The 15808-nt window shown below is 45.1% G+C and overlaps 1 protein-coding gene across 2 annotated transcripts in view; it reads left to right on the top strand.

Moving 5' to 3' along the window:
- The window catches only part of Atp10b (ATPase phospholipid transporting 10B (putative)), a 335264-nt gene that overhangs the window by 249278 nt on the left and 70178 nt on the right, over window positions 1-15808 (top strand). For both annotated transcript variants that reach the window (XM_046426272.2, XM_046426273.2), the window contains 4 exons: window positions 2801-2886; window positions 6928-7034; window positions 10654-10785; window positions 13990-14117. In XM_046426272.2, the coding sequence (XP_046282228.1) occupies window positions 2801-2886; window positions 6928-7034; window positions 10654-10785; window positions 13990-14117 (453 nt within the window). The remainder of the gene's footprint in view (window positions 1-2800; window positions 2887-6927; window positions 7035-10653; window positions 10786-13989; window positions 14118-15808) is intronic.

Raw genomic sequence — 15808 nt, 5'->3', positions numbered from 1 at the left:
GGGGAAAGCAGGGTTTCTTCCTAAGCCTCAGTTTATTTATCTGTAAAACAGGATGATAATGGAAACTATGTGATAGTTAATCATAAGAATTAAAGAAGCGAGCATGTTTAAAATACTTAGTTCCTTTTACCAAGCACTCAATCAATGCTGACAATAATGACAAGAGCAGGAAGAGCAGGAAGAATAATCAAGGTGATGATGATGGTGATGAGTAACTTTGGATTTCAATGATGTGAGTTGCAATTCCAGCCTGTTACTCAACAACCACAAGACTTTACTTCAGTCTCCTCTTGTACCTTTGTCCAAACCTCTTAAAGCTACCGTGGTAAATTAATGACAAGTGTCTGGGACAAAGTGCTCACGATTGGTAAGTCTGCCCTAAAGAACCAAGGACATACAATCTTCCCTGGAAGAAAGACTTTCCTTGTGCCTTCCTGGCAATCAGTGAGACTTCACCAAAGGGCAGCACCTTAGATAAGAGACTGACAGATCTCATGTGGCATGGCGGTTCCTCCCATCCCCGGGCTGTGTCCCAGCAACCTCCCTGGAAGGAGCTCCAGCAAATCCTCAAAGGCAAGAGGGCATGAGTACCCTTCTCCGGGGTCTGTGATGCAGAGGGAAGGAAGGAGCCAAGCGACAGGTGGCTAGAAAGAGCAAGGTCACCTTGATATGGAGAAAGGCAGGCAGAAGACCCAGGCCGGTGCCCAGAGAGAAAGGAGAGAAGGGAATCAGGGAAGGGAGGCCTCAGGAGGAAGTCACAGAATCAACTTCACCTTGGCTGGGGATCCAGAGTGTGATGAAAGCACAGTGTGGACTCAGTCATTGCAGAAGGCTCCTGACTGCCACTCATCTGTGAAATGGGTCTGGATGTGGAAACCCAGTGATGAGCTGAGTGGTATGGGTCAGAAGTGAACACGCGAGGGCTGGGGCTCAGCAGTAGCACACTTGCCTGGCACATCTGAGGCACTGGGTTCGATTCTCAGCACCGCATATAAATAAAATAAAGGTCTATCAACAACTAAAAAAATTTTTTAAGTGAGCACACGACTTAATCAGGGGTCTGAAAGCTAACAAAGTACAGCATGATCTGTGCGTCTCAGAACTCGGCAACTGTTTGTCCCTGAAAGGATCGATTCCTGGAGGGAAGGGGGCCATATTTTTAGAAACTCCTGGATGGGTAATTTATTTCAAGTGAGTAGAGAGCTTATTTATATTGGCACCGTCGCAGATGCAATGGAGAGTATATTTACACAAAGGCAGAAAACGCTATCATTTCTCCAAATCAATCTGCCCTTTCGAACAGCTGTACCTTGAAACTCTAGGGATAAATTCATTCCTAGTGCTATAAGCTCTGCCTAGGTAAGCATTTCCAATCTGACAGAACTACTGCCTTCTATTTGTTCCACATTTCCAAACTTTTCCATCCAGATTCTCTCTTCTGAGGCGTGAGGTAGGCAGGGTAGGTGGTGTTAATCAATGAGTAAACTGAGGCTGAAGAATTGAACATAGAATGAGTCAACCAGGAGTGTAGAGTTAGAAACAGTTCTTCACCCCTAACTGAGTTTTACCCATTATACCATAAAATCTTGTACAATTAAAATGCCTTTAATAAGCAGAGTTGAGAATATGTTTAGATACTTAGCTACAAGTTTGTTCCCCAGGAAGAGGTTTTGCAGTTGGATTTAAATTCAAATCCCTCTCATGGTATGACCTTGGACAACCTCCCTTACCTTTTTTTTAATTAATTTTATTCTTTTAAATGCACAACAGCAAAATGCATTACAATTCTTATTATACACATAGAGCACAATTTTTCATATCTTTGTATATAAAGTATGTTCTTGCCAATTCGTATATATATTTGTTTTTCCAAACTTTAAGGCAGGGGGATAATAAAAGTTCCTGCTTCATAGGACAATTATAAGCCCCAAAACAAATAAAAGTGTAAAGATCTCATCACAGGGTCAGGCAGAATTAAGAGTCTGGTAAATGCGATTTATTTTGCTTTATTAGCTATTATTTTCACAGTATTTTTAGAATAGAAAATGAATTGAAACAATGTAACTATTCAATAGTGAAATGCTTTTACAGGTAATAGGGCACATTCACACAATAGGTTTCTATTCAGGTCTTCATAGACAAAATTTGTAGCATGTAAAAATGTGCAAGATACAGGAGCACCAACTCATTTTTGAAATGCATAAATGTACCTGTGGGCATGCATATGTGTGAATATATCTTTTAACACCCTAGAAGTATTATATTTATATGAGCACATAAGTTGTGGCTCTCTCCAGGTAGTGTGATTTATGACCCCTTCATTTTGATCATTTATTTTTGTGCTGCCTAATGTATTAGCCACTGGCCACAGGTAGCTATTTGACTTTAATGAAAATTCAATTTGAAAACCAGTTCCTAGGTCAAGCTTCAAGTGTTCAATAGCCACATGTTTCAAGTGTTCAATAGCCACATGTGCCTGGTGGCTCTGTGTTGGAGAGCACAGCCTTAGAATGTACGTGTCCATGATTGGAGTAAGTTCTATTGGACAACACTGGGCTGGGGATTGGAACCCAGGCCTGCCTGAGAAACACCATTCCTGCACCCATCTTTCCATTCATATCTACTTTCTCCTCCTCAATGAGGATTTAACTCTGCTTCCTACACGTTGCAATTGTCACTGTGTGACAAAGCAGGAATCACCTTATTTGTGATGGTTCTAGTAGCGATTAGCTCTCCGGATGATCCTATTAAGACTAAATCAGTAGGACTTAATAACCTCACAGAATTCTGTCTCTCTCAGGAGTTGCAGTTCCAACCAGAGCACTTCTGCAATACCATCGTGTGTGAGAAACCCAACAACCACCTCAACAAATTTAAGGGTTACATGTAAGTATCTAGTGCCTCCGCTCTGCTAGCAAATGTCTCCTCTGCAGCTAGGAAATTTGCTTGCAATGCTCAAACAGATAAGCACTTGGATCCTGAGGAATCTTATTTTTTTTTATCATAAAGGAAGATTAGAGAGAGATAAGTTGGATATTTTTTTTTCCTGAGTGACCTTCATTAAATATCAAGGTGAAATTCACCAGAGATTTATTTAGAATCTTAGTGAAATTACATCACAATGAAGATCATCTCTGAGTTGGGGAGGAAAGGATAATTTAAGTAAAATGGATTATAGTTAAGAAACAAGACCTCAGAGTTTTGACAGACCTGGGCTTGAATTGGAGTTCTCCCATTATAAGCTGTGTGAGCTTGGGCAAATGAATTAACCTCCCTGAACCCTAGTTTCCACATCTGTCAAATTAATATCTATGTCATAGGACTTTTCCATGAATTAAGTTATCATTTTCAAGGCCCTCAGCATAGTAACTGGCAAAGAATAAATGCTCATTTATTGGTATGCTGCAGTTGCAGTTACTGCCACTCTTCCACTTTGGTTCAGTCTAAAATTTTTAGTGTAATTCTGCTTCTACATCAGACTACTGTGCTGTCTGCAAAATAAGGGCAATGGTAACAAATGTGAGTACTTGCCTTCTACAATGCTCGAACAGTTCTTAGAGCATTTCACACGACATCTAAATGTTCCCAGCAACCCAAGGAAGCAGGTGTCATGATCCCCGTTTTTCAGATGGGGAGTCTGATGAACTAAGATGTCAAGTTGCACCAAAGACTCAAACAGGTAAAGACAAAGCCAGGACTTAAATATGGCTCTTCAGACTCTAACCCTGAAATGCTTCTACTGTCCTGCATCACAGAGTCATGCCAGCCTGTCACCAATAGGCCTGGGATGAGCTCGAGAAGACTTCTGTGCTTCTCTCCATTCTCATTTCCTCAGGTTGCCTGGGATGTCTAGAGGGAGAATGTGAGAAGTGAAAGATTAAGAACAGTGCAGGAAAAACTGCAGTTTTTAAGGCAAATTGCTTTTTAAATACACAGGAAGGGTGGTGGAGACAGGCAGGGAAAGGCATAAGCTGGGGACAGGGAGGACTTCATGGCGGGCATCTGGCAAGGCAGAGCTTGTCACTAGCCCTGGCAAGGAATGTACTCGTCACACCTGCGGTTTGTGGATTTGGTTCATCCCAAGTCATTTTCATTTCCGTAGAGAACAGCCTCATGGATCGGTTTCTATCTGTGACCCTGTCTCCTTCAAATACCTTCTGTCCAGCTGAACTTCTCAGCTTTTAACCTAGGCTCTGGCCCATCTTAATCAGAGAGATTTCGGGACAGAATTGTCCCAGCTCCACTCAACCCCAGCATCTCCTCTCCCTGGTTGCTGCTGCCAGAGAGCCGACTCTCCCCCACTGGCCTGAGCTCCACAGATGATCCTGAAAGCCGGTCAGTCCCATAGCCAACCCATGGACAATGGGCCATCTTGATGTGGTCCTGCATCCTGGCCATGCTAGGCAAGGAGAATGACCCAGAGACGGTTTGCACCTTCTTCATGAGGGAACCCACTGGGCCCTGGGTGCAGTGGTGCACGCCTCTAATTCCAGCAGCTCAGGAGGCTGAGGCAGGAGGATTGCAAATTCAAAGCCAGCCTCAGCAAAATTGGGCACCAAGCAACTCAATGAGAGCCTGTCTCTAAATAAAATACAAAATAGGGCTGGGGATGTGGCTCAGTGGCCAAGTGCTCCTGAGTTCAATCCCTGGTACAAAAAAAAAAAAAAAAAAAAAATTGGTCTGATGTGTCTGGGTTTTCCCCAGAAGCTTCTGTGGATCTTCTATAGTGTTCACTGTGACTTCACAGGTCAACTAGAAGATGAACAGCCTTTAATGATCTAATCAAAGATTATAAATGTCAAATTTGAAAATGCAATTTTTAAACAAAAGAATCTATAGAACAGTGGCTCTCAATTAGAGGCAATCTCCCTCTTCCCCAGCCAGGGGACACTTAGGAAGATCTGGAGGCATTTTTGGTTGTCACAACTGGGGAGTCGTGTCGCTGGCATCTTGTGAGTTGGGACCAGGGATGCTGCCCAACATTTACAGTTCATAAGACAGCCCCCGCCACACTGAATCACCCAGCCCAAGATGTTAATAATGCCAGGATTGAGAAATGTCTCTGAGTCCTTTAAATAGAGCATCCCTGTAAACAAAGAGCATTCAATAAAGCAGTAGTTATGAGAAAGCTAATCCTTTCCCCCACCGGCCTGCTTATTCCTACTGTCCTTTGGAAAAAAAGAACGTTATTACTAGAAGTGGAAGCTTCTGTTATGATATCTCCTCAGATCATCATAAATATGTTCCTTAAACCATAAGCTACTGACAGACACATTCAAGATTCATTAGCCCGAGAGTCAATCCACAGCTAGCCTCTTCCTTGATTGATTGATAGATAGGAGGAGCAATCATGGGTCCTAAAAGTCATCCTAAGACCACCTTTATGATTTTTTTATCATATTCATCAAAATCTATACTTTTTCCTACCAAATTTGTAATTGCTTGATTTTTAAAATTCATTTCAAAAGGAAAATTTATACAATTAGACCTTTGAAAAATAATATCACTTGCTATACATAGAAGGTCATAGTAAAACGCATATGGTGACATCAAAACCTTTATTGTCGAATTTAATGAAAGACCATTTGTCATAAGCCTCCTCTGTGTTAAAAAATAGGATGGACAAGTGGCATAGCAGGGTTAATACTCCAACCTGAAATGAGGACATCCTCCTTGACAGATTCACAGAATCAGGTAAGGGGGTGGCACTTTGAGAACCCCAGAGTGGTGAAAATCTCATCAGGGGCTGTTGTCTGCTACCTGCATTTCCAGGTTCTCCAATGCTCCAGGCACTAGATGTGTGGCCTTGGAAAAACTCTCAGCCTGTCTGAGCTTCAGTTTTTTCATGAGCAAAAATAACCACCCTGCTAGCTTTCCAGAGCTATAAAGATTCAAATAAGGCCAAGTAAGTGAATGTATTTTATAAACACAGGAATTATTAGCATTAAAATGCACACTAGGTTACAGCCGAGCACTCAGGAGCCAGACCTCCTAAGTGTGAATCCTGCTCTGCCACCTACTAGCTATACAAACCCGCCTCTGTTTTCCTGTCTGTGAAATGGGTATGACAACATGCCCTAGCCTCTTATGAGGCTTAGTTAACACCTGGAAAAGTCTTGCAAGCAGATGTAGGGAAATGAAATACTGAAGAACTATAAGGAAAGAAAGCTTTTAGAGTCTGAACTATTTTTTTTCCTCTTAATGTTTCTGGAGCATTATATTTAAAGTTGGTTAAAAAAAAATTCTCCAAGGAAAGGCATCATGATAGACTAAGGGCCAGAACCCAGGAAATAATATAATCAGTCTTACTCAGAAGTTTCTAGAGCAATGGAAGATGCAATGCTCCCCAAGGCTGCAGGAAGGAAGAGATTTCATCTCCTCACTAAGAGGCTGCCACCAGTGAGTCGGGCAAATAGCGATTATCCAATTCTGCTTATTTTGTGGGAGATTGAAGGAAGGATAGAACGGGAGAGAGGCCAAATGCTTCTCAGAATGAGACGAAGTGGCGACTGCCCTTCCTTGCCTGACCCTACCGCCTTTCCTGTCTCCTGGTAAAAGAGAGACCTATCTAGTGTCCACGATGCACTTGGATGTCCAGTTTGGGTTGATCAGGTCCCTGGCAGCAGCAAGCACAAGTGTGTGAATGCTGCGTAAGGGGCACCAGAGCAGGCCTCACAGGGGAGTGAGTGAGGATTTCCTAGGGTGGACAACTCCATTCTGATGGTCCAGCCCCCCACCCAGGCCTAGGAACCATGACAGGCAGGTGCCCTTGAACCTACAGGAGAGTGGATTCCCGGTTACTACCGCCCTCTGAAAATGAGGGAGGAGAAGGTTTAATCATATACTCACAGTTTTCTTCTGTGATACAAACCAGTGACCATGTGGACAGGCCACCAAACCACTCTGTGTCTCCTTCATCATCCCCAGGGAGCATCCTGACCAGACCAGGACTGGCTTCGGCAGTGAGAGTCTTCTGCTTCGAGGCTGCACTATCAGAAACACGGAGATGGCTGTTGGCATTGTCATCTATGCAGGTCATTGTCCTTGGGCCTTTCTGTTGTCCAACGTTTTCTTTATTCTTCTATCCTTTTCCTCGAAATCTACATTCACTCGATAAGAACTCGCCTCAGTTCAAAGGAGCAGAGTCACATAGCAGCCCATCCCTCAAGTAAACAAACTGAGGCTGGGACCACACCTGCTTGCTCAGTCCACAGGAGGCTTCAAAGTAATAATGAGATTCCAAAGTCATATCACTCATCTGAAGCAGATAGGGTCACACTCACCCACCCAGTGGATTGGTGACACTAACCAAAGGGAGGGTAAAGAGGGACTGTCTTGTGACTGTCTTCTTGGGCCTATAGAATAACCTCACTAAACATAACAACCTCATCTTTTATGCCCAAATTTACTCATTTTGTATAGTGCAAAGAGTACTTGTATCTGCTCTGGAGAATTCTTGAGGATCAGATGACCCAACCCATGAAAGGCACCCGGCACTCTCTCTAGCACAGTGAGAGCTCAATGGGCTTGGATTATGGGTTTTGTAATTTTTTTTACATAATTTTTGTAATTATGCTTTTACTGTTATCTTTATTTTATGGCTGTAGATTGGAGAACTCTGAGTCCACTTTCACTGCTACTATGAAATACTTGATACATGGTAACTTTTAAAGAAAAGAGGTTTATTTAGTTCCCAGTTTGGGAGGTTCCAAACTGGTGTTGACTCAGCTCTAGGGAAGACTAACATTTGGTGGAATAACTGACATCCAAACCATAGCAGGGGTCTCCCTCCTTTCTACTTTGATTAGCTCCCCAGTAACACAGGGGTGAGAGCAGTACTCTTCCCAAAGTAATCAAAAGTCTCAAAGGGCACTCTTGTGAGTCCCTGTTGCCTAACTGCTGGTGTGTGGTAGGTGCTCGGTAGATTTCTATCCTTACATGAAAGACATTGTCCTCTAGAGAGGAAGTGGTGTCTCTGGAAAGTCTATAATTCACTAGAAGCATCTCCATTTCCTGGGATGCTTTGGAGTCTTTTGCTTTTTTGATTTCATTGGTTGGTTTCATTCATTTTGGTCTGAGTAGAACTCCATATTGATAGACATGAAAGATAGACATAAGTATCCAGCTACTCTAAGGTTTACTTTTTAGGGTTGTCAAAGAAAAACAGGTCTTTTTAAAATTAATGTCCCTAGTTAGCTAGCTTTTCCTAATTGGGGGGAGAGGAGTATGTTTTTCAGTTCAGGTGACTTCTTTCAAGGCTCTTTGGCAAGGAAGTTCAGCACCATCTGGTAGACCTACTGTACCTGAACTCTCCAGAAATCTCTGCCCCCAGAAAACAGAAAGAGAAAAGCCACACAGATTTAGAGCTGTGCTTCTCTGCCTGAGTGAAGACAAAGAACCACTAAATGAGTGATAAGTAACTTTTGGAAAGGAATTTAATGGATAGCCAGGCAGCCTGGGGAGAAGATCCACTGTGTTCTGAATGTTCCTGTGTGAGCTGGTGAAATTTTCTATGCAAGAGGAACTAATAGTTCCTACCTGGCAGCAGTGTAAGGATCAAAGGAGGTTGTTTGTGAAAAGGCTTGAATAGTAACTAGAAGGAATTAGACACACACAAAAATGGAGCTCATTGTTTTGAGTATCACTATGTAGATCAGGGTCTCTCAACCTGGGCATGACTGATGTTTGGTCCACTGATAACATTTTTTGCAGGGAGGGGCTTTCTTGTAAAATGTTGAGTGACATGTCTGGTCTCCACCCAGTACAGCCATTAGACCCACCCCATTTCTGAGTTAAGATAGTCAAAGATGTCTCATACATTGCCAAATGTATGAGAATAAATCACCACTGGTTAAGAATAACAGTCCAGAGTTATCTTCTCTTTTGTAAAACTGTTGACAGACATATAGGGCCAAGAACTCAGGCCAAGTTGAGCTTTCCAGAAGGAAGAGATGCAGTGTGGAGGTGTGTGCTCATCACTGCAGGCAGTGTTCAAGCCCCTACTATGGGCTAGGAACTAGTTTAGATACTTGATCTATATTCATTCAGGCCCCCACCTCAAATGCACCCATGATCATCATCTCCCATTTGACCAATAAGGAATTGAGGAGCAGAGGAATTCATTGGCCTGAAGTCACATGTCTTTTAGATTAATTCCCTGTAACCCAAGATCAAATATCTGCCGAATTGAGTTCTGACTCAAGAGCCACAATACCACAGGGCCCCCCTATGTACCCAACTCCATCCCAGGTAACAGGTGGAGTCTCAGCAGGTGAGGAGCAGGTGGGCAAAGAGCATGGTCCCAGGACCCCCTGCGCACACTGAGCTTGAGGCGGGTGGAAAGCTATGCGTGCACTTGGCCTGTGCTCCTCATCTGCAGAACTCCTCCCAAGCACAGCCACTTGAGCCTAACTTAATAAATCTGGGGTTCAGTCCCTCCTGCTGTTCTGTTGCTGCTTTAAATCCACAAGGCAACCAGCAAAGCAGCATTGAAGCCATTTGCTTCTGGAACTGATGCATTGGTTTTCTTTGATTTTGCACAGAAAATATGTGACTGCCATTTTTAAATTTGACCACCGAGGAATAGTGCAACTTGGACATTAAAATCCAGCAACCCTAGAGGGGAGGCTCTGTCCCAAGGCAGTGTCTCAGGTTGACTCTTAGCTCTCTGCTGTGTGACGTGGGGCACCACAGGTTGGTGGAAGGAGACCCAGACTGGGACTCAGAATCGTGGCTTCCTATGGTGACTTCATTATGTCAACTTATTCTCTCTCTTTGGAAAGGTCCATTCCACTCTCTGGTTGTTCCCTTTCCCAACTGAAAAAAGGAGATAACTGGAAGAGATAGAGAGTCTTCAAATTTTGTCATCCTTTGGTTGAATGAAATTTTATACAAATGTCCCAGTTAGGGTTGAGGCTACTCGGAGTCAGCGCTAGGGTGATGGCCTTTGGTCCCTATTACTGTCGCACAGAAAACACCAACTCTTCAAGCACAACCAAAAAGGGAAATATAGGAACTACTGGCCCTGAGTGCTGTCCTACCACAGAGTCTTTGCACAGCACAATCTCACAGCCTAGAACTTTTTTCTCCCTCCCTTAAATGTTACCTCTTTGGAGAAGCTTTCTCTGACCATGCTGTCTAATGGCATCCCTTACCTGCCTCAGCCCTTTGATTACTACTTTCATTTATTTTATGGGACTAATTAATACTGGGATCTCTTATTTGTTTCTTTGTATAACTTTGCCAGAAAGGGAACGCTTGGTCTTACCATAATGGCCAGAACAGTGCCTCTGGGCAAATTAGAAAGACACAGCCCTTCCTAAAGACAGCGGACTTTCATCTGCCACAAGTTTGTCCTACTAACCTTACTAGTCTCCGACTACTAAATAAGGGGTACCCAGAGAGCTGAGCCATGGTAGCTCTGTCAGTGTCCACCACCATGCCTGGCACGTAGGGGACACTCGGTGAACACCTGCTGGCACACTGGTGAGGCCCCTCTACCCATCCTCAGCAACCTCCCTAAGGCAGGACAGGCTCCACTAGCAAATGAAACCTTACTTTTATCCCCAGCTCTGATGAGGAAAGCCAAGGGTGTGATCCAGGGCAGAGGTAACAAGGGACCAAGGGACTGATTTTTCTCATTCTCTCCCAAAGGCCATGACACAAAAGCCATGCTGAACAACAGTGGCCCCCGGTACAAACGCAGCAAGATCGAGCGGCGCATGAACACAGACATCTTCTTCTGCATCGGGCTCCTCTTCCTCATGTGTCTCATTGGAGCTGTAGGTATGGCATGTTCTGGAAAGGAAGCACACTAAGCTGTTTCTTTGAGCAAGTTGCTTCAATTCTCTGAGCCTCGGTTTCCTCATCTATAAAATAGGGCTCAGAAAAAAATGAAATTTATGCTGCCTACTTGACTCAAATGCCAAAGAAATAAAAATGCAGAAATCTCCTGAAAGTAATATGTGCTCGTAAATATTGGGGCTATCATGTATCATGTATTAGTTCATGAAATACTTATGGGCCCCTGGCACACTCTGGGCGTGAGAGACTCACAAGGTGAGTTGGCCACAGGACTGGGCCTCCAGGGCTCCTGTCTAGCATGAAGGAGTCAAACATGAGCAGGACCACTGGTCCAATCTGCCCCTCTCAGTGAGCACTGCACATGAATACTACCTTCATTTTCTATCACTGCTTTTAAAAATGAACAGACTGCATCGATCAGTATAAAGTTCTGTTCTGGAGGTCAGAAGTCCAGAATCTGTTTTTTCTGGGTTCAGATCAGCAGGTCTGGTTCCTTCTAGAGGCTGAGGGAAGGATACATTCCTTGTCTCTTTCAGCTTCTGGTGGCTGCCTGTGCCCCCTGGTTTATGGCCATTTCCTCCACCTGCTCTCATGCTCAGAGCACACCTCTCCAGGCCCTTCCTGTCCCCCTCTCATCAGGAGCAGTATCTCCCTCCTATATAAGGATATTTGTAATTACATCCCTGAACCCCCCCCCCCCAGGTGACCCAGCAGACTCTCTCCATCTCAAATCCTATGACTTAATCACATCTGCAAAGTCCCTTTTGCCATATGAGAGCGCATATTCACAGGGCCTGGGGACTAGGCTGTATATTATGGGATGGGGGCAAGGGAGGACAAACATTATTCAGCCTAAAGCGGGTGTCATGGGAACACCAATGTCATCTTCAAGAGGCAGCTGCTTGAGCTGATTCCCAAATGGAGTAGGCATTCACTGGAGGAGGAGATGACAGAGGCGAGTTTAGGGGTAGGACGGGGTGGCCAGTGGTGAGGAAAGAAAGAGGGAGGGCTACTATAGCCTCATGGACAGAACCCATAATGCACAAGGAAGAACACAAATCACCACAGACAGGGAAGCAGTTGGCTATCTGACATGGCAGGAGCAAGGCCAAGAACAGAGACTGAATCCACACCATGCCATGGCCAACTTCAGGAAGTATGGACAGGAGTGATTTGGAGTCTTTAAGTTGATCCTCGGATTGAAGGTAGAGGACCCTTGATAAAGCTTTTACACATTCACCCCCTTAAGTTGAAATCTAATAATGATACTTGGGATGCTAAAGGAGACCTCAAAAGAACCAGGGATGATCATGAGGAAGGACTTGTGGGCTGGGTGGAGACCCCACTGCTAAAACCAACCCCATGAGCATGATGGTGCTTGCTCTCTGCTTGCCTTAGAAAATGTAACATTGCTGCTGCTGAGATAGTTTCTGAGAGGTGAAGACCTCCCCTGGGCTCAGATCTAGGGTAAACCACCCTGGGGGTGGCCTGGAGTTTTCAATAAATATACTTCCCAAGTTTGTCTAGTAGCACTCCATGCAAGGGTGGCTCGTGGCTGCAAGGAGAGCACTGGGGACAGGCACCTGCCCACGTGGCCACCTCTGTGCCCTCAGAGTTCTGCAGGACCCTGCGTTGGGACAGGTTTTTCAAGGCCTGTCAGCACTGAAAGGACATTTAAGATCATCTCACTGTATCTCCAGAGAAAGGAAATTAATGATTAAAAGGCCATACAGCAAGATAAGGCACAGGCAACTAGATCAGCTGGAAGGTTCCCAAAACAATAAATAGAAAGATAAAAGAGGAGGGGATGGGATTCTGAGATCAGCAGCTTCCATACAGCACAACAATGTGGGTGCCTCATTAAAGCTCAGCCATGCAGGAGCAGAGAGCTCCCAGGTGAGAAGGAGCAGCACTACAGGGTTCCTGACCACAGGTCCACCTGGTTTTTCTAAGGGTACTGTTTTTTGTTTGCTTTTATTTTTTTTTAAATTGTAGTCAACCCAATACGTTTATTTATATGTGGTGCTGAGAATTGAACCCAGTGCCTCACACGTGCTAGGCAGGCGCTCTGCCACTGAGCCACAACCCCAGCCTGCTGTTTCTCCTTTCTTTGCTCCAACTGCCCTTCCTGGCCTTTCTGACACCCCCCACCACACACATACATACCCTAGTCCAGGTTCTGGGACTCCACATGTCCTCCTCCTCCTGACACCTTTTTCTGACTTCTCCTGTGTTACCATCTTGTTCCTATATAAAGATCAGGGCCCCTCACTGTGCCACAACATTTGCTCCATAGTATCACCCTCAAAGAGCACTGTGCCCATAAGTCTCCTTCCGTCTGCCATATGTGGTGGCATCTGGCCCATCTTCCTGGGCAATGACGTGTCTTTGGGCAGAGCAACATTCTCCAAAATTCCCTGTAGGTTATACCCTGGAGCTGAAAGCTTTATACACAGTAGGTTATAATGACCCTGTAGTGATGTGTCATTACTGAGTATTACTGATTACACTGCTGATCGGAGATGTTCGGAGAGCCCTGCAGCAGGTAGTAGAAGCACTTCACCTGTGTAGGCCTCAGACATGGGTGTTATCATCCCCTTTGCAGATAAGGAAACAGTGTAGCGGCTGTGGCTCTGATGGCACCCCAGGCTCTGCGTAGCACCCCTCATGCTGTGTGCAGTGTGTCCTTTTACATCGGGTGGTTGGTAGGGAACTCCTCAAGAACCAAGACAGACTCCTTGAATCGATAAGCATTGGCTGAAGGAGGAGTGAGTGGGCAAACAGAAAGATGGGTAAATGGATGGAGGGGTAGATGAGAGAAGAAGGGAGATCAAGACTCCCAGCCACACACTTTTGCCCACACAACTAAAAGGAACACACGTCCTTCTCCCTGTGTCCAACCCCTCAGGAACCAGTCTTCACCAGAACACAAGTAATCCGCATGTTCATCTCCTCCAGGAAAACAGACTTAACGGTGATGGTGAAATCTAGGGATTGATTGTAGGGTACGTGAAGAGCGCATTCGAGAGGGACGAGCTACAGACCCCTACACCTGTGTCGTGTGACATGAGGATGGGCTCCTCCCAAGCCCTCCCATTTCCAGGAGTAGGTCAAGAGCTGATATAATGGACCGACTTCCGGCCTAAATGCAGACTCTTTCTCATCTCTGGGTCCGTTTCTTCTCAGGTCACGGCCTCTGGAATCGGAACTTTAAGGAACACCCTCCCTTCGACGTGCCGGATGCCGACGGCCACTATCTTCCCCTTGCTCTGGGGGGCTTCTACATGTTCCTCACGATGATCATCCTGCTCCAGGTAAGGAGGCTCTCTAATCCCTACAACTTTGCAAAATAAAGAAAGGTCAGTGTTGGCCACAAGAGAAGTGACTGGACGGAGGTGAGGAGGTGGCTATTGCTTTCCTGTGAGGCTTTAAAAATATTGGCTTTGAGGTCATTTCAGAGCAGCCCAGGCTTCTAGAGGGGACCTGGTCCCTCAAGATAACAGCTGTAGGGAAATGTTTATCAGGCTTTTCTATTAAGAGTAGGGTTACAACAGTGACCCACACGCGCCTGTCTCTTTGACAGAAACAGAACAGACAAAACACTAATGACCTCAGCACAGAAGGAGAAAAAGGAGCTCCGAGAGCCACCAAGAACTCCCCAGCCCCTGAGCATCAAGAGAGAAGGGAAATGGGAGTTGGTGCCTTCGCATCTAATAGATGGAGAAGGAAAAGGGGAAAATGGAAGAAAACAGAGAGAACCAACCAAATGTGAGGCATTTAGGGATAAAGAAATGAATTTTTAAAAGTCTTCATGCTCCATAAGAAAATGTGGTCAATGAAAAGATGAGAGAAGTTGTAGTAGTCTTTGGTGAAGTTGCACTAGGCTAGATTTCTTGTGCTTTATGAAGGTGTTTCGTGATCCTCTTATTGATGAGCCACTTTTTTTGTGGGTGGGTAGGGGGGTATGGGGGGTTGAATTCGGGGACACTTGACGACCGAGCCACATCCCCAGCCCTATTTTGTATTTAGAGACAGGGTCTCACTGAGTTGCTTAGCACTCACTTTTTTGCTAGGCTGGCTTTGAACTCACGATCTCCTGTCTCAGCCTACTGAGTTGCTGGGATTACAGGCGTGTGCCACTGCACCAGGGCTGATGAACCACTTTTAATCACTTGCTTATCAAGGAGAGTAATCCTTTTGAAAAGTAAACAAGCACACCTGTCCTCTGCAGAGTAATTTCATATCTGCTCAAGGTGAAATCCAAAGTCCTTGAGCGCAGACAACAGGGCCAAGTGATCTGGACTCTGACTCCCTCCCTGACCCTGGCTCCTGCCTCTCTCTTCCTCATGCATGTGCAAGGCCAGCTCATTATTACCCATCAAACACTGATTCGGCTCCCCCATCCAGACCTCTCCTCCCTCAGATAACCTCACAACTCACACCCTCCAAAGGTCATGATCTGAGTCCCTCCCACCCATCACTCTCTACCAACTGTTTTCTTCTATTCTCCATCATAAGACTTAAGGCCACCCAATATGTCTTTATTAGTTTGCTTCCTGTCACTGAAATGTGAATTCTTTAAGGAATTTTGTTCAGATAACTCCCATTTCTAAGATATAGAACAGCATCCAATGCAAAGAAAGCCCTGGATGAATATTAGGTGTTGAATTAGTGGACAGTAATCGGTGGTAAGTACCTATAGAAATGGGTGGTGGCCCTGCATGATCTAGAGATCTAAGAGGGCTCAGGGGATGCTGGACGGTGGCACTAAGACTTCCTCACTTGCTTCCTCTCATTCAAAACCAAAGGTGAGGGCCTGCCTTGTCCCAGGCACCCCAGGTTGAAGAAAACACCTCCTTCACAGATTCCCAAGAATCTCCCCAGGGGAGGCGTGAAGTCACTGACCTTTAATTTCTCAGACGACGAACATCCTGTGAGCTGACCTCAGCTTTCCATCAAATGCCTTTGCTACCTACTCGTGATGGGTCCGGAGGTAGGGAACCCT

This window comes from Marmota monax, unplaced genomic scaffold (assembly GCF_021218885.2).
Source record: "Marmota monax isolate L192 unplaced genomic scaffold, Marmota_monax_Labrador192_F-V1.1 WCK01_AAM20220418_F8-fsc00246, whole genome shotgun sequence".
NCBI classification, from domain to species: Eukaryota; Metazoa; Chordata; class Mammalia; order Rodentia; family Sciuridae; genus Marmota; species Marmota monax.
The sequence above is the reverse complement of the archived record's forward strand: the minus strand, read 5'-3'. Positions and strand labels throughout refer to the sequence as shown.